This window comes from Peromyscus californicus, unplaced genomic scaffold (assembly GCF_007827085.1).
Source record: "Peromyscus californicus insignis strain IS unplaced genomic scaffold, ASM782708v3 Scaffold_4__1_contigs__length_199733344, whole genome shotgun sequence".
NCBI classification, from domain to species: domain Eukaryota; kingdom Metazoa; phylum Chordata; class Mammalia; order Rodentia; family Cricetidae; genus Peromyscus; species Peromyscus californicus.
In genome coordinates, this window is record NW_026294562.1 from 13,527,726 (window position 1) to 13,547,195 (window position 19,470).

Here is a 19,470-nt window from a genome sequence, read left to right on the forward strand (position 1 = left end):
AGGTAAGAAGGTTGAGTTAGGGTAACAACATGAGCACACATACAGACAGACAGGGTCAGTCTATGAGGAAGCAGGCAGAAGAATATAGAGAAGGTCAAAAAGTTGTGCTTCCTGGTGTCACTGTAGTTATAGTCACCTCTCAAGATTATAAATCCACTATGATTAAATTTCTACCATGGGAAAAAGGCATTATTACCTATCTGAGTACTTCATAGAAATCTCCTCTGAGTTGAAATATTACTTTCTGGAGGGAAGCTTGAGAAAAATCATGAAGTAAACAACTACTAATTCTCAGGAAGCTCCTGAAACTGACTAGATGAATAGGGCACCTTAATCCCCAAAGTTATATAATCAGTAAAGACTGCTGAGGAGACTCAGACCAGACCAGCTGCCTGGAAGAGACTCTGACCTATTGAACTGCATGCAAGTCATGCAGCAAATGAAGGGTTGAAGATTCTGTGAGTCATCACCTATGTTAGGGTGGGCTTTTCCGTAATACAGCTGCCTCCAGGTTGTCCATGTTGTAACAAACCCCTCACCCATACTTATGCAAGTAACCACAGTGAGCTCATTGATTTGCCAAGTAAACTGTGGCAGTATTGTGACTTTGATCTGTCATTGGTTCCTTATCTACAGTAAGTAGACACTTACAGGAATAGTGGCACACAATGCTGGATTATTTGTTGTCTTTCATTATTTTACCAAACACTCTTTTTCCTTAAGAAATAGGACAGGTTTACATCTAGTACCCACTTATGAGTGAGTACATACCATGTTTGTCCTTTTGAGTCTGGGTTACCTCACTCAGGATGATATTTTCTAGTTCCATCCATTTGTCTGTAAATTTCATGGACTGGGTAGGCCCTCTGCATAAGTAAGACAGTTGTGTAGCTTGATCTACTTAAGGAACCTCCTGGCAGTAGGATCAGGATCCATCCCTGTTGCATGAGCTGGCTTTTTGGAGCCCACTGCCTATGGTGGGACACCTTGCACAGCCTTGATACAGCAGGAGAGGCTTGTACCTGCCTCTACTGAATGTACCAGGCTCTGCTGACTCCATATGGGAGGCCATTATTTGTTGGAAGAGGGAATGGGGGTGGATTTTGGGGGGGAGGCTGGAGGGGCAGGAGGAGGGAAGAGGGGGGATCTGTGGTTGGCATATAAAACGAATAAAAAATTTCTTAATTAAAAAAAAAGGAAACAGGACAGATTCCTTAAATGGTGTGCTGGTTAAGTTATATTGTCAACTTGATTCAGCCTAGACACACCTGGGAAGAGGAAACCTCATTTTTCTTACATCAGGTTGGTCTATTGAATATCAGTGAGATATTGTCTTAAATGCTAATTGATGTAAGAAGGACAAGCCCACTGTGGGCAGGGTCATTTCCAGGCAGGTGGGCCTGGGCTCTATAAGGAAGGTAACTGAGCAAGCCAAAGGCAACAAGCCAGAAAGCAGCGTTCTGCTGTTTATGTCTCAAGTTCCTGTCTTGGGTTCCTGTCTTGGGTTCCCTCTGTGATTCACTGCACTAGTAAGATGAAATTAGCCCTCAGCTCCTCAAGTTCTTTCGGCCATGGTGTTCCTCACAGCAACAGAAAAGCAAGTGAGAAGACATGCATACCTATAGGCAGAGGAGTTGACTAGTAAATCTGGGAGTTGATATAAATGACAGGCTGGGAAGGCCATAGGCCACTGCATCTGTAATCGTAGTGAAGGTTGTTCTGAGTTAATTACATTCTCGTGAGCATTAACAACCAAAGGTTGTTACTAAATGAGGGTCCTTCCTGTGCCACCATGACAGAATAGATTATATTAAACCAGTTTAACTAGTCAAAATTCAGCTCAGATAGATTGATGAAGACCTTTGACTCCCACAGGGTATCTTGAACTGTGCCCCTCACTTACTAGGTGACTGTCCCACGACATACACCCACTGTACTGATGAAAATGCTGTACAAACAGTGGCACCTGTGACAGGTGACGAGGGTAATGGGTTTTTCCTTTCTCTTAAATGATGCACAAATGATTTGATGAGAACAGGAGAAGACCTAATGAAAATGCCAAGTTTTTCCTTTAAATAAAAAATGTCTTCTGGTCTATTTCTATTCCATGGATGACAAGCTTCAAAACCACGGCCATCCCCAGCTAATCCTCAACAGCTTTATCCCCACCAGATGCAAAGACACAAAAAGCCTGTTCCTGCCAATGGCTACTGAGGAAGTTATCATCACCTGCTAATCCCAAAGGATCTGAATACAATTACATTTTAATCTAGGGTTTAGAGCGAGAATATAAATGAAAGGCACAGCTTCATTTGTATCCGGCATTCCAGAAGCACAACTTTCCATTTCATTTTGAATTTTTAGGCCCTGCACAACACAGCTATCATCTAATTCGCCAGGACCTGCTCTTGACCTGGCATAGCAACCACAGGTATTGGCCAATCGGCACAGCCTGCACAGGACATGCAACTGCTCTGCACCTGAACTTACATTTCATAGCGTCATCGTGCCTAAAGCTGCATCAGCCTTTCAAACAGCACCTCAATCCATCAGCTACTATTTGGCTGATAAGAGGAGATCCAGAAAACCTGTCATTCACTACAAAGAAATACTAGCTCTGAAGTGATAGATATGCTAATTGCCTTGATTTAATCAATAGACTAGATGTATACATATTGAGATTCACACTGTACCATAGTTATTAATGGATTATTGATCAATTAAAATTAAAATCAGGGTGTTTGTATATAACTCAGTTGGTAGATGCTTGTCATGCACACTTGAAAGCGTTGTATTGACCCCAGTAACATTAATTAATTAATATGATTTATACTAAGAAAGTATCATATTAGCAGGGACTAGGGGTATGCCTCAGTAGGTAAAGTGCTTGTTGTGTCAGGATGATGACCTGAGTGAATTTCTCAGCTTCAAGTAAAAGCTCAGTGTGGCTAACATGAAAGCTGGCTGTGGCCACAGGTCATTTGTAAACTTAGCTGTGGGTGGGTGGGTGGGTGGGAGTGTGGAAACAGGAGGATCCTCAGAGTTCAGTGACCAATGAGTCTAGCAGAAATGGTGTACTGCAGGTTCAGGGAAGAGATCTTGTCTTAAAAATAAAGTGGAGAGGAACTGACAAGGCAATCTCTCTGGTCTTGGTGTACACAACACACACACACACACACACACACACACACACACACACACACACACACACACACACACACACACCAGGGGGAGAGAGAGAGAGAGAGAGAGAGAGAGAAACTCCTTAGCTTCAAGCCAGCTCCTATACTATAACAGTTAATTTTCATTACCTTGGTTAGTGTTTAAGAAAGTGCTTTTCGCATTGAAATGGTCAGCAATTCTAGACATGTATAATCCCAAAGCGCCTGAAAACAACAGAATCTGAAATCTTTTTGGATTCTTCATATCTGAACTCCAAAGCAAGCTGCATTTGTTAATTTCATCTTGCCACAAAGACAAGTAGTCATAGAGCCTTTGCAAACCTGATCCTCATGTAGAAAAATGACTGTTTTTAACTCTCCCCCACAATGAGTGAGCCCCCAGGCTAGGGGGTTATGCATCTGTGAATACAAAACATGTGCTCACTTTTTAAGGAACCACACTGAGCCCCTTGACAACCTAAGGTATGCTTAGATACACAGTTTTCTATGAAATGAGGACGGCAGCGACTTCTACAAGCCCCCTGTCTTCAAAACCCATCATAAACTCTTTCAAAAATTCTATTTTAGTAAGATTATTAGGCCTTCCAGCTAATCCCAAAAGGACACAATATAAACTGTTTTCGCTATAAATGGGGAAACAGGCTGGTAGAAAGGGGAAGCCTATCCCTTACAGGACAACACAACAACCCACAAAAAGGAAGCCTGCTTGCAAGAGGAGAGGAGGGGAGTAGCTTTGCTCCTATCACTTCCATTTGGACAACTAGGAATTGCTACTTCCTTTGATTCTTTCAACCTCAAAGCTTGTCATCAAATGCCTACAAAGATTCCTATTGCCAAGAATGAATCCTGAGTGTTTCCTAAGTACTGAGGTCTTTTATTTCAAAATGCAAGATGGTAGGAGAGTCTGTAGGGAGGCCACAGCAGGAGCTGGCAAAAGAATTAGGAAGAAGTGGAAAGCCCAGCATGCAAGAAGGGAAGGAATTGGTCAAAAGCCCCACCCATGCTCCTCTGGAAGCAGAAAGGATTTTGAAGGAAGAGGCAAAGCCCTCATGATTTTTCCATCAGTGCCTTTTTCCCAAATTAGATCCACTAACAGGTCTTCTGCAGCTTTGGAGTATCAGTTTGAAAAGTAAAGCAATTGGATATCATCCCTTTAAAATATCATTCAATTAGATCTTTTGTAATACATATAACGTAAGGAGATAGCCTTACTGATTCTAAAGAAATTGCTAGTGCATTTCATCAAAGGCACAATAATGGAAACATCGATTCACTCCTCACCACAAACATCTCCCTTTGATGCTGCAGTTACCTTAATGCCAGCACTTTTCATTCTCTCTAGAAGAAAACAGCTGCCTCCATGCATGCACATCAGAGAGAGCTCTAGCCTGAAATAACATATTTGTATATCAATCCCAGCTACACTGGTATCTTCATTTGCTACTGCATAGCATCACTCTTTTAGACTCTATACCACTAAATTACTGCCCAAAATAAAGAAAAAATTGCCCTGCATTCTGGATAGCCAAGGAGAGGTGTTTTATGCCACCCCTGCAAATATTGCCAGGGGCTTCATGTCCCTCCTCATGCCATTTATTCAAAGGAAGAATGGTCACGTACTTGTTAGAAGCCGTAGGTCTGAAGAATAGTCAGCCACTTTTAGCAGAACATGTCAACAAGAAAAAGTACCTAAGGAATAATATATCTGGAAATGTACAATGTGATTAGGAAAATCCATCAACACCCACTGCCATGTTACAAATATTTATTCTAAGTGAAAAAAATAGTCATCAAGTCTGAGACGATCTTGAAGGCATTATATCCACAAGCATATTCCACAAGCAATGCCCCTGAAATTCCTGGTGCTGTGGAAATGGAGGAAAAGGACACTCGGGACAACACAAGACATATTGCATTTGCTTTATCGACCTCTTGGTGTGAGGGGTCTGTTGCCTCTAGCCTAGCTTGCCTCTGTTAAAATATACTTTTAAGTGCTTTAGGCTTCATCTGAATGAATTACCATCCAACCATTTAACAACATTCAAGTAATTTATTTTTCTTTCAATATAGCTTCAAATTTTCTGGCTACACTAAGCATCTAAACTCACAGACTGTCTGACATTTGGCTAAGTCTTTCATACAATATCCACTTGATGCCATGAAAGAAACATATTTGCAATGGCTTTTGCTCTGCAAATGTCATGTGGCCGTCCTTAGGGGATTGCATTAAGCACCTGGTACCCACCATGAGGTACTGCTAAGGAGAGATATAAAGGTTATGTTGAAATTATTGTTTAAAGGTGCTGACATCACACATACATTCACAATCACATATTTAAAATACGTACTGAAGAGCAACTGTTTCAGGTCCTTAGAGAGCAGAGAGAATAAGCTATTTCAGCAGGGCTATTCTGTGACTATCTCTAAGCAAGATAGTTCTTGCAATTATCTTTTCCCTTTGACTGACTGATCCCATAATATTATTGTATAATAGCTGGCATATGTACTAAGGTTCTGGGGGGTGACAGAAAATATAATGACGAATAATCTAGCCTCTATTATGAAATACATATTGAACAAACATAATAGGTTCCTTTCTTCAACGTTTAAACATCCATTCAACTACGGATTCACCTAGCAGATATTCAGTAATAAGGCAAAATGGTAGATCCAACATGATGGATTAGGAAAAAGAAATTACTAATGCTTATGTTGCTGCTAAATTAAAGAATACCAGATGAGAGCTAGCAATACTGGGTAAAGATCAGGAATTCTTTTTAAGATATGATGAAATTTCTGAAGTATATAGGAGAAATTGTCAAGTATACAGCAGAATACATGGATTTTAGAACACAAACACTTTTAACTTATTTTCAGAAAATAACAGAGACTTTTCTGAAGCTTCCCTTACATTCCTAGAAGGCAAAGGTATACTAAAATTTCACCAAATTAAGACAGTAGAGTATGATGGAATGCACCCTAGATGCAGAACCTGACAATGGCCATTGAAACTCCAGCTCCCCCAAGATGGAAGAGTATGGACAAGAATATTAGCTTTCTGCACCTTTGTTTACAGTTGTCACCATCAAACCATAAGAATGACTTTCCTCTTACCGACCTTACAGGCATTTAGAAAAGAAAAGAAAATGATTAAATATTAGAGAAAGTCATTATAAAACTATGAAATGAAAAATAAACATTGCCAATACAGTATATATACATATGTATGAACACAGACACACACCTGCCCCTGTATATATTTTGATACTGAAGGGTAAGAAAGTAAAGTTCATTACTGAAGACAAAAACCAACATGATTGAAATAATAAAATGTTACCAATTCTCTCCAAAATCTGAGCTGAGCAAACAAGTGCTTTTCACAGAGAAGGACCCGGGTGACAACTTATAAACATAAGCAGTATTTGTTCACCTTTTGATCCAAGCTGTAGGCCAGCACCCAATCCTCCTGCTTGGGATGGAAGAGCAGGCTCTGGATGTAGAATGTGAGCCGATACTTCTGGTAAGTTGCCCCTTCGTCTGAGCTGATCAATATACTGCTCTCCATTTCAGGATCACTAAGAAGCATGATCTAATGAAAACATAGAGGAGAAAATAAAGATAGAATTATTAGGGTGGAATGAACATAAATAATACACACTGTTTTATTTTCCCCAGATTTACTGAGCTGAAAAAGGGGTGTAAGTCTAGGTCTACATACAAAAGGAGGTTTCATTTCATACTATTATTATCTTTGAAGTGATGCATGCATAAGATGGTCCTCCATCCTCAGTTTTAACTCACTTTCTTTTTTTTCTTTTTACTTTTTTTTTTTTTTTTTTTTGGTTTTTCAAGACAGGGTTTCTCTGTGTAGCTTTGTGCCTTTCCTGGATCTTGCTTTGTAGACCAGGCTGGCCTTGAACTCACAAAGATCCACCTGCCTCTGCCTCCTGAGTGCTGGGATTAAAGGCGTGTGCCACCACCGCCCGGCCTTAACTCACTTTCAATGTGTTTCTTTAGACATGGGAAAGACACTCCCCTCCTAAGATCTTACATTTTGTTCTGCTCATTCTGAACTATGATTTAAAAAGTGTGTCAATGATACCATTGTTAGAGAAATTTCCCAAAGCACAAAGCCACAGAGGTCCTTCAGAAAATATTACTGCGCTAGAGTTGACACCCAAACCAAGTAGACAGAAACAGTTTGATCCAAAGGCTTTGGCATCATCAGAAAGGGCAAGTTTGCGTGTCAACAGTTTTATATGTATTGTGGCATGGGAAAGCACTTAAAACTGTGGAAGTCTTGGCTTTTTCAATATTAACTTGAGTCGATGCTACCCAAAGTGCCTTTAAACTCATGGTATAAGTTACGCTCCTTTTTGGTTTGTTTTCTATTTTAACTTTTTATTGATTCTTGTGGATTTCACACCATGCATCTTGATCCCACTCAGCTCCCTGCCCCTTCACATCCACCTTCTGCCCTTGTAAACCCTCCCTCCTCTGTGTTAAAATAACATTTAAAAGAAAAGGAAAAAAGAAAAATCTCATCATGGAAGGTATAGAGTGACAAAGGTCATACATCTTACAAGGAAGTGATTATTGCAATGAGTCATTGATCTGGTTCAAGGCCTCTGGTTTTTGCTGCACTATCCATACGAGGCGCTCACTTGGACTCTTCTTGGATATCCTGTTGTTGCCCTGTGTCCTGGAGATCCTGCAACTTTGGGTTTGCTGGCTGGGCCCCTTCATGCGCTCCAGCAGCTCATAGATCTGCTGGATGTTGGGAAAGGCAAACTTGTAGCCCTGGTTCTGGGTCTGGGTGGTTGCTGAGTTGGTGAGTGTACCAGCTTTCCCTCATCCTCAATACCAGGGTAACCTCTCTACCACTGCTCCGGCTAGCTCAACTTATGCAGAGATGGCTCAGCATTTAAAGGCTAGGCTCACAACCAGAAATACAAGTTATGCTCTTGACAAGGCATTGTTAGGACTACTATTTAGTATTCTGTCCAGTGTAGTTCAGCTCCTGCCCATAGTGCTTTAATGGCATTTACTCCACTAAGAAATGATAGCCTTTCTAAGGCTTAAACCCACTAGACAGACAGTGACACTCTTTAGTATTGGTAACTTTCTCTATCCTTCCTCAAGCAATCTCTTTTTGGAACGCCATACTCATATGCTTTTCCCTCTTATCTTTTGGATATTGGACTTTGCTTGATGTTTCCTTTGACTGTGATCATGAGGTGATTCATCAGCCTTTCACTTTTGATTCTCTCTCTTACTCACGGACTACTTTCACTCTCTATTTCTTTCCTTTTGTTTTCAGCAGTCATCTTCTTAGGACACTCATACATCAAGTCTCCAAATGAGCATCACTCATCCCAGACTTGATCCTAGTTTCAGGACTGTAAACTCTGCTATCCACAGTTTTCTGCTTTGATATTCCAGAAATACCTAGAATAGAAAACACCCCATAGTGGTACCTGAGGCCCCGCCACTTTCAGCTCAGTCAGTATTTCCACAGCCATCCATAAGAAGCAGTGTGCCAACACTGATCCTTAGCTTTATTTTCTCATTCACCTCCTAAATTCAGTCTTGTCTTTTGCTGTGGTGCATATGTGCATGCATGTGTGCGTGCATGCGTGTGTGTGTGTGTGTGTGTGTGTGTGTGTGTGTGTGTGTGTGTGTGTGTGTGTGTGTTATATATACTTGGAGGGTATGCCCAGTCACTTGTATCCAGAGGACAGACATTTAGTATCCCTTGTATTGTTTTCCACCTTATGTCTTGAAACAGGGTTGCTCATTAAACAGAAATCTCACTATTTTGGATAGGCTGACTGGCCAGTGAACTTCTTGTGTCCCCTTTCCTAACACTGCAGTTACCAGGCATGTGCAGCCAGGCCGAGCTTTTACATGATCTTCTAACTAGTGAGACATACCTCTAACCCTGCCTTGTGGATTGACTTCCTGTTGAATCCCAACATCGAATCTATTTTCTCTCTGACTGTTGTGATTATTATTAGCAAGAAAAATGACTCAGCCAAAAACTTCTAAAAGTTGTTATTGCTTGCAAAGAGACTGAATGAGCAAGTGTATCTATTCCATACTAAAATTCTAACAATTTGAGGGGTACTGCCAACCATTTTTCAGGCTAATGTTACCACGTGGTATAAACCATGTGACTGAAATACAAAATAAAGCAAAAACAAACAAACAAAAATAACCTTTGTCTATACTTTATAAAATAAAACTATTAACTAGCATGGTTTTTAAAAGCAAGTTTTTAAAGGGACCTTTTAACTGCTGAGATTCACAATTCTTTTTCTCTTTTGTCCCTTCCCAGCTTCCAAAATAAGCTTGTGCTTTTTCTCAAATATTTGTTTTGACACAATTGCGATAAGTCAGCATTAGTTACCACAAGTTTGTTGGTTTTTTTTTTTAATGGATACAGTTCAACAACTTTTTCATTGGTATGTGAAAATCCAGGGCGAAGCTCTTGTATGGACTAGTAGTCACACAACAGTCTCTTCCTCCTGGGAACTCTAAAGGGAGAAGGGACCCTGGTTAAGGCACTGAGCTGTCTTAAGAAGACACTAGAGGAGATATCTGCAGTGCTTGTAGAGTTGGAGAAAATAGGTAACTGGGTAAGAATGATGACTTCATAACTAGTCTCATCATATCACAGTATATCTAACCAATGGGTTGTCCATGAAGTGTGCAAGGAAATTATTTTCCTTGGTTCAGAAAAATTAAACTGCTTATTTTATGCAGGAATCAAAAGTTCCATGCCCATGATCTTAATTAGAAGATAAGGCCACCATCCTGAATGGAATTTATTTTATATCCCATGAGTTACAATATTCTGTATAAAGTTTGCCATCAAATACTTTGTATAATGAATTCTCTTCCTCTCTTTGTCTCTTTCTGTGTATGCTCATGTTTGCACACATATTCATACTATATATACACACACAGAAGTGTACACACCAACACTAACACATGCACAGATCCTGCATACACATATGTGTATACATACAAAAATGAATTTAGGAGGTATAGCTCAGTGGTAGAGTGTCTAGTCATAGAAATCAATGTACATATAAAAGGCATATTGACAATATATGGTGGTTTTATGGAGCTTCTGTTTGCAAGAGCACATTTTTATTGCAACCTTCTTCTGACATTCTCTTCAGAAAACCTTTTATATACTTGGATATCAGTAGCTGTGTCTCTTTCATAGCTCAGTCGTCTCGAGCCTGTTTTCTGAGAATGAAAGAAAGGGGAAATACAAACCTACATTTTTAACTGGTGCTAGGAATTTCACCTGATATTTTATCCAAAGCCCATATAAATCCCATGACGTCAGTATGATTATTTGCCTTTTACACATAAGGAAACTAAGGTTCAGAAGGAAAGAAATTTCTTCATTACTCCCTGAACTATTGTAATCCTGCCAGCTACACAGAACAAACACACAGAATCATCAGTGCTTTCTTAAAACATGTCTAAGAAATTCACTGCTGTGGGATGTTCTGTATGGCAAATGTGTTGCTCTGATTGGTTAGTAAATAAAACACTGATTGGCCAGTAGTCAGGTAGGAGAAAGTATAGGCGGGACAAGGAGGAGAAGAATGCTGGGAAGTGGAAGGCTGAGTGAGAGACACTGTCAGCCGCCACCATGACCAACAGCATGTGAAGACGCCGATAAGCCACGAGCCATATGGCAAGGTATAGATTTATAGAAATGGATTAATTTAAGATGTAAGAACTAGATAGCTAGAAGCCTGAGCCATTAGGCCAAACAGTTTAAGCAATACAAGTCTCTGTGTTTACTTGGTTGGGTCTGAGCGGCTGTGGGACTGGCGAGTGACAGAGATTTGTCCTGACTGTGGGCAAGGCAGGAAAACTCTAGCTACAATACACTGATGAAATAAACACAGCTTTAAGAAACCCCTTACTTCTAGAACTCACTTTCTACCTCTGACCTGGAGGGCAAAAACTAAGTTAAAAAGAATCATTATTATGCCAAATATATAGAGAAAGTAATTTCATGTCACACAAATTTTATTGTTAAATGAGGATTTCCATCCAAAGTTCAATGGGGTCAAAGCATTAAGTGACATAATGAAAGAGGTACAAGAAGTGGAAATGGTCCTGACAAATTGAAAGTATGCATTATTCCTCAGAGGAATTTGTAACAGCATCCAAATTAAATAATCTGTAGCTAGGCATTTAGGGACTAGCCATGAGACTCTTGGTAAAGGTAAGAGATTGTCTCTGCAGAAGCAAAGGCGCTTAGGCTCTTTGCCTTTTGGTTTGTAATTGATAGTGTGCAGGTGTACGAGCTGCTGTTGATATGTTTGTGCATTCTGTGTTTGCATGATTTTGACAACGTGAAAGGCACAGGGGTCTCAGTGGAGGATGTTGTTGTGTCTTGCTTTGCTTTTGCTTCCTTCTGCTTTTAGTTGTTATCCAACTTGTTCTTACATAAAATCTGCACTGGGAAGCTGGGCATGGTGGTTCATTCCTATAATCCACCACTTAGAAGATAGAGGCTGAAGGATCAAGAGTTCAAGGTCATTCTCAATTACAGAATGATTGAGGTCAGCCTGGGCCACATGAAACCCTGTCTAAAAACAAAAACAAAAGCAGATGCGAAGTGGATGTTGGAGAATGGGCAGAGGTAGGTTAGTGAATTATTAATGGGATGGATTCTAAGTGCAGATGTCTTGAATGCAAATGTTCGGTTTGTTACCGCACATGAACACATGAGGAAGTTACTCAATTTTTCCATCTTTCTCATCTCCAGGAGGAGGAGATATTAATAATCAGAGTGTTAATTGCAGGATTAAATGAGATAAGCATAAAGGAGCCTAGCATACTGCAAGGCACATAGCCACTAAATACACAGCATCTTTATATGTAAATAACCTGTGATAACTGTACAACTAAGACCAGAAGGGAGGAAGAGGAGACTAGATGTGACTGAAGTGATCCGAGGCAACAGCTCTGTGCAGATACAAATAAAGGGGGAAGAGGAAGAGGAACAAGGGTGTTGCCTTCCAATGTGTAAAAAGTTCTATAAGATAGAAAATTCTAGAGATCTGCAGAGCAGTAGTGTGTATATATTAACAATGCTGCACTATACAACACTGTATGGGTGACAGTCTTAGACTTTTGTTAAGAAGGTAAAGCTTTCCCTTTATCTCTGTGGGGTGTGTGTGTGTGTGTGTGTGTGTGTGTGTGTGTGTGTGTGTATGTGTGTGTGTGTGTGTGTGTGTGTGTGTGTGTGATAACTAAAAAAAATAGAAGAATTGGGGAGAAAAACAGCACATATTGGATTTGACATTAATTTATGCACATTTTACATGCTTGCTAATAACTGTACATCCACTATTAGCAAAAGCAAATGGCAACATTGCTTCTGCTATGAATGGAAACCAGCCAGCTGTCAATTTGCTCAATAAAATTGTTGCTTTGAAGGGCCACTCTCATCTCACCTCTGTGGGGGGTACAGCCAGTGGTGGCTTGAAACCTACCAATGACTTATGGGTGGCAGTTTTAGGCATCTAGTCTCTAGGGATTGGACCATCCATTGTAAATGAATTGCCTGGGCTTCAGATGAGTGATAGTCAAGCTTTGGCACTCACCAATTCACAAATGCTACAATATCTTTCACATCTTGTTTATAATGCCTTTTACAGGAAAACACAGAAAAAGTTGAATAGCAATGGCCATAAGTGTGCTGTGAGACAGTCTTTCTGTATGCTGTGAATATGTGTTGCTCCCACTGGTTAATAAATAAAGCTGCTTTGGCTTATGGTAAGGCAGGATAAGAGTCAGGCTGGAAATCCAAGCAGAGAAACAGGGAGAAGGGCAGAGTCAGGGCAGACACCCTCCAGCTGCCTAACAACAAGATGCCAACAGACCAGTAATGCCACGGTCACGTGGCAAAATATAGATTAGTAGTAGAAATGGGTTAATTTAAGATGTCAGAGCTAGCTAGCAATAAGCCTGAGCCATAGGCCAAACAGTTTGTAATTAATAATAAGCCTCTATGTGTTTATTTGGGACCACGTGGCTCCAGGACACAGGAAAACTTCTGGCTATACTAAGTGTGCATACCAAATTGTAAATGATGCAGGTGGAAGTCAGGAATCAAGTTGCTGGCTGAGTCTAACAATAGCATTGATGAATGCTGCCATTCAATTACCTAGTCATTTCCCTTTTACACAACTGATGGGAAAAGCTGAAAGCTAAACATTTCTGTCTCCCATTCTGCCCTGATGTTCCCCAAATCCAGGAAACAAACTCTGCTCAGAACTTCTGTTCTAAGAAGAGTCTCAGAACAGAAGTAAGCAGACTACTCTCTGAATAGAAAAAGAAGGATGCTACAATTTATTATGCAACTGACTCCTAATGATAGACACTGAGTGCATTAGTGATCAATAAGGAAAAGCAATAATATCAATATAGACTTGCAAAGAGTGTAAGAGAGATGGTAGCATAACTGACCCCAAGCACACTGATGTAATTGATATGTTGCTGAGGATAGACGTCCACACAAGCAGATTCTATGCAGATACTCTCCTTCTCTGACTCTTTTCTTGTCCAGCCTTCAATGGTAATTCTCCATACAGAGATGAGGGGAGTAGTGTGTTGCACGTATTTCATTGCCACAGCTGGACTGAGAGAAGTTTCTGACATCTGACTAGTGGAGATCAGGGATACTACTAACCATGTGACAATGCACAGAACACTTATAATAAAGATTATCTAACACAAAATATCAATCATTGAATGTTAGTAGTGCCACTGTTGAAGAATTGTGTTGAAAGTTGTTGATATGTGTGTTTATGTTCAATTATGACTAAACTATACAAACTAGAAATAAATTTTAAAGACAGGACATCAACATATACTTATGCTTACACATACGCTCTTTTATCTGTTACCACTGTACATGTTTTATTTGCCAAGATTGCAACTCTCCAATTTCTACCCCAACATAGTGTAAGTTCATTAAGCGTAATTTTCACTCTCTTCTTGTCCTATAGGATTTAACATAAACATCACTTAACAGCACACCAACCACTAAAGCAAGTAAAAAAAAAAATGAAGAGATAACTCAGTAGCTCAAAGTACTTGCTACATGATCCTAAAGACTTGAGTTCAGTCTTCAGAACCCAAAGTCAAATGAGAGAGCTGAGAGCTGAAAGTTACCAATGGCCTCTACCTGCATACCATGCCAAGTGTCCCCTTAGCACATAAGCACACATAAAATAAATAAATATAATACATATTTTTTAAAAAAGCATGTGTGTTTTAATCCCTTCACTCTGGGCACCATGTTGAACAGAGAGCTGCTGGTGGCGGGGAATACCAGGGAAAGAGTGAAGAAGCCAGAGTGAATGGAAAGGGGCTCTGTACCATGATGGAGTGCAAAATGATGAAATGTGGGTACATGATGAATGAAAAATCCCAAATAGTCTGCTTGCAGCAATATGTGTGGTGTCCAAGAAAGGAACAGGACACACCCAAAGGTTCTGAACCTCTACACACATCTTGGTTTTATTTAAAATAATTAAGTATTGGAAATAGTCCAGATTGGTGAATTTTTGAACTTGAAGAAAAAGGAAAGAGAAAAAAGAGATGGAATTAACACTTTTGATATAGAAAAGCATGAGGACTAGATTTAAGACTTTGATAAGATGGAGTTGGTTTGATATGTCTAATTCACATTCAAATGGGGTGTTAGAGGATGCACAGGGATCATCTTCAGGAGAGTAGGCTGGCCTGCAGAAATGACCTGAGGGTATCTGCATCTGAACAGGACTGAGCAGTGTGCATCTGCAGTCACCATGGCAGCTGCATCTGAACAGGACTGAGCAGTGGTATCTGCAGTCACCATGGAAGCAAGCAGAGATGAGTCCGAATAGAAAAGGGAGTTATGGACTACTGCTTATAGAGCAAAGAAATTGTGAGTCACAAAAAGTAGTTAAGGAGGGGGTTTCTAAGGAGAAAACTCAAAGAATGGGGCATTCTTGCACCTAAAGAAAAACAAAGCACCTGGCAAGATAGTGTTCAATTACATCAAATACAGCTAAAAATCTTAAAAATGTGAGTCTATCAATCCTCAGTCTTCCCTTTTCCTCAGTTGTACTTTCCATGGTTTCAGTTGTCTGTGGTCAGTGGCAATCTATAAACATTAGATGGAAAATTCCAGAAATAAACAGCACACCATTCTGAACAGTATGGTGAAATCTTATGTTGTCTGACTCCATTCTATCCAACATGTGAGCCATCTTTATTCAGAGTATCCACACTGTGGATGTGCGTGTGCATGTGCGTGTGTGTGTGTGTGTGTGTGTGTGTGTGTGTGTGTGTGTGTGTGTGTTGTATGTATATATGTGTATCTATATATCTATACATACATATGTGTATTTCTATATATGCATATCTCCACACACTCATTAGTCATATGGTAATCACAGCTAGCAGATCAACTGCCTAGACATTTTGATACTTTTGTTTATCTCATCACTATTTTACTTAATCACAGCCCGAAAGCAGACACTATGTTGTTGTGATACTGTATCTTTGGTTATTAACAGTCTCTTACTGTGCTTAATTTATAAACTGAACTTTATCATAAGAATAAATATATGTGGGTATATAAGGATAAAAATAATGAGATATGTATATGAACATGCCATGACCCACTAGTTTGTATGAAAACATTAAAACTGATTTAAAATATACTCACAAAAATAAAACAAATAGTATATAGGCTTTGTTACTATCAGGCTTCCACTGTGTGTGTGGGTAGGGGTGGTGGTAGATTGCAACACTATCTCCTCAGATGAGGGGAAATAACTACAGAGAGACGACCATTAAAATTAGCATCAAAGAGTATATTAGTGACCACAACAAATGTTGAGAGTGAACTGTGCAGATGGACAGTGGTGATTCTAGTATAAGTTGGCCTGATCACCCCATATGGAACTCGTCTCATAAATATTCTTTTCTTTGACCTTGAAAATTCTGTTCTAGGATTCTGTCCAAGGAAACCATCAGAGACCCAATAAAAGGTTTATGCACCTGTATGTCTATCTCATGTTATTTATAATGATATAGAATTGGAAATGACCAAAATATTTGATAGGAGTATGATTAAATAAAGTATACTAAATCCATTTAATGGAATATTACATGGCTATTAAACATGAGTTCAGTTTCATGGCACATGGAAAATAACCATGTTCAAAATGTGCATGAAAAACAGACTGGTCATATATGAAATAGAATCTCAGTTTTGTTAAAATTACACTTCATGTCAGTGTATCTGTATAAATCACTTAATGAAAAACATGCCTAGGTTAAGTGTGGTTATCCCTGTGCAGTAAGATCATGACTATTTTATTTCATTTTCTGAAATTGTACACACACACACACACACACACACACACACACACACACACACACACACACACTAACCCTGTCTCCCCTGTAAACAACATTGTGCTATGCTTTCTTGCTTACTATCAGTCAATGTCATGAACACATGCTGCTCACAGTGCAGGGTAGTTATGACATGAGGAGGATGTGGAAAGAGAGCCCCCATGTATACAGTGCCAGTCACCTCAACTATTCAGAGAGTGATGCTTCTGGTCTCTCTCCTGGACCCAGATACTTCCACTTTGACCTCTAGCTTTCTGAACTTCCCTGCCTACCCCATGCAAGTCTGGCTCTGACTGTGCCATTCTCTCTCTCCAAAAGGCTCTAATACCATCCACCTGTTATGAAAACCCCAGTGACATGCCAGACCCTTCCCAAGTCAGTTGGTTCTTTTCCAGCTTGCCCGCTAGTTGTAGATGAGCGGGCTCCTGTGAGTTTTTACAAACCACCATGCTTATTCTGACATTCTCTGCTCATACCACTCACCTATCAAAAAGCCCAAAGTTGGGTATTTCTGGTTTATCCTTGTTCTGGGCATGGAAACCAGTTCCAACTCCATTAATCCTCAGAAAGCTCTGGCTAGAGCTGTTGTCTCTACTAGTCCAGGTAGGATTAGGCCCACTTGCTTTAAATGACATGTAATGGTCCTATCCACTCCTTTCCTGTACAAGAATGACATGGAGGAGTGGATAGATTCCTAGTCACATTATCTCTAAGCAAGATGTTTATTTCCAATACTTATTAAAAGCAAGTCGAACCTCAGAGGAGAAGAAAATTTCCTACAATTTGAAAGAAAAAAATGAAAAGGAGACAGAATTGGTTTAGAAGTAACTTTATTTATTTTTGATATTTTACTGTAGTTTGTTCTAGGGTTTTTTGTTGGTCAGTTGCATAAAAGGAAGCTACAAGGCATGATGCAAGTTCCTGGATTCGGGCTGAGAGTCCAAGGAATGAGTTCGGCTGGACAGAATGTATGCACTTGGCACAACTTTGCTGCAGACATAGATGGGGAGCTGGGTGTATTTGGTTTTGAGAAAAGGCTGATCAGTTAAATTAACAAGTCCATGGTGTTTGCTATTTTAGGCATCCAAGTCACTACCACATATGTCTAGGGTCACAATGGGGGCTCAGAATTACAAGCACCATCTCAAAGCCTCAAATCAGAAAGGCAATGAAGATACAAAAACGATAAAGAAAAATGCCAGCCAGCATGTCTATTGTCCACCACAAAACAAACCTCGTTTACAAGCATCTTGTTGAAGCTGTGTGGGAAGAAGATGCTGAAAAGATCTGGGCACACAGGGGATGGTAAACGGAAATTAATTGCACAGTATCTATTATGACTAATTTAAGAATTGCAGATTGCCACTGATACAGTATTTATTTAGTGCACTGTCTTTAGTGGCTCATCTAATAAACAGCTGGGAAAAAAAGAAAGAAAGGAGGCGGGGGGGGGGCTTTCATAAAGTCACCTGCTACCCTGTTTCCTCAATGGATCTTTAATTCTTTATATGAGAATCCTCTAACTTGGACTATTGGGGGGAGGGGCATAACTAGATATTAGAAAGGTTATTGGACTTAGGAGAGATAGAATGAGCTCTTGGTTATCACAGACAGCAATCAGGGAGGTGAGTACGTATGCTCGGAACATCATCTCTCCTGTAATGCTCAGAGAACCTATGTAACCGAAAGCTTTATTAGAGTTGGTCATGAGGTCAGAGGTTGTTCAGGCGCAGTCTCTCCAAGGAAGCATGATGATCACATTAGAGTTCAACTATGCATTCCTTGACTGCTTACAAGCCTGAAAGGCATGGACAAGTCCTCACACAGCTGAATACAAAGGACCCAAGGCCACGGTCTCCTTATGCTGCATCCATCCTTGGTTCCAACATTCCCCACCAGAAGTCAAGCTGTAATGAACCAGGATTTCCTACTGTCCTTTCACTCTGGTGGGGACCAGCTCGAGAAAAGACACCCCAGGAGATGCCGATCCCTTCTCACAGAAGACAGACATTTCACTCCCCCAAAAACAAGTAAAAGAAAAGAATGCTGACAGCTCTTGGTAGGTCTGTGCTCTCTGACCACAGCTCAGGACCCCTGGGACACACACCCTCCTGCTTGGATCTGGCTATCTAGAACCAGAGCCTTTGAAGTTCTTTGAGTCATTTTGCGGCTCTTCTCTCCTTTAATCCTCCTCTACTCTGTGAGGAAGGCAAGCAGGCATTCTCACCCCTCTCTGTCTGCTTGGAATCCTGTAAGAGAACAACATAGACTAGCAGGCTTTTACTGCCTCCTCAGTTACCAAGTCTGAAAAATCCAAGATCAGATTCTTTGTGGTCCCTTCCAAGAGGGTGCCAAGCCCTTTTGTAGGGGTGTCTCCTTTAAGACTTATCACTTCAAGGTTCTCAGTATCTAACCTTATCACACTGGTGGGATTTCAAACAGGAATTACGGTAGGCAGTGTTTGGTTTATGGTGGCCTTGTATTGGTTTCCTACTATTGTTATAACTAGTAACCATAAATTATTAAATTTAAATATCTTATGTATCTGAAGCACAGAGGTTTAACCAGGTTTGGAAGAAATCAAGGTGCCCATAACCATGTCTACACCTTTTTGATAGGGTCTTGGGGAGAGTCCGTTCTTCTAGCTTTAGAGACTGCTGTGTTTCTTGGCTCCTAACCTGCATTTGTCTTCAAATTTAGGCACAGCCTGTCCAGTGTTCAGCATACTTCTCATGGACACTGCTCTTCTACCCATCCACTTTCCCATGTTCAAAGACATTCATGATTATTTGAATCCAGACTACTGTCTGGTGAAGCTTACTGATTAACAATA

General features: G+C 40.2%; 1 protein-coding gene across 1 annotated transcript in view; it reads right to left on the reverse strand.

Moving 5' to 3' along the window:
• The window catches only part of Sorcs3 (sortilin related VPS10 domain containing receptor 3), a 645,896-nt gene that overhangs the window by 282,753 nt on the left and 343,673 nt on the right, over window positions 1–19,470 (reverse strand). Inside the window, exon 4 of the mRNA XM_052760015.1 lies at window positions 6,613–6,771. Within this exon, the coding sequence (XP_052615975.1) occupies window positions 6,613–6,771 (159 nt within the window). The remainder of the gene's footprint in view (window positions 1–6,612; window positions 6,772–19,470) is intronic.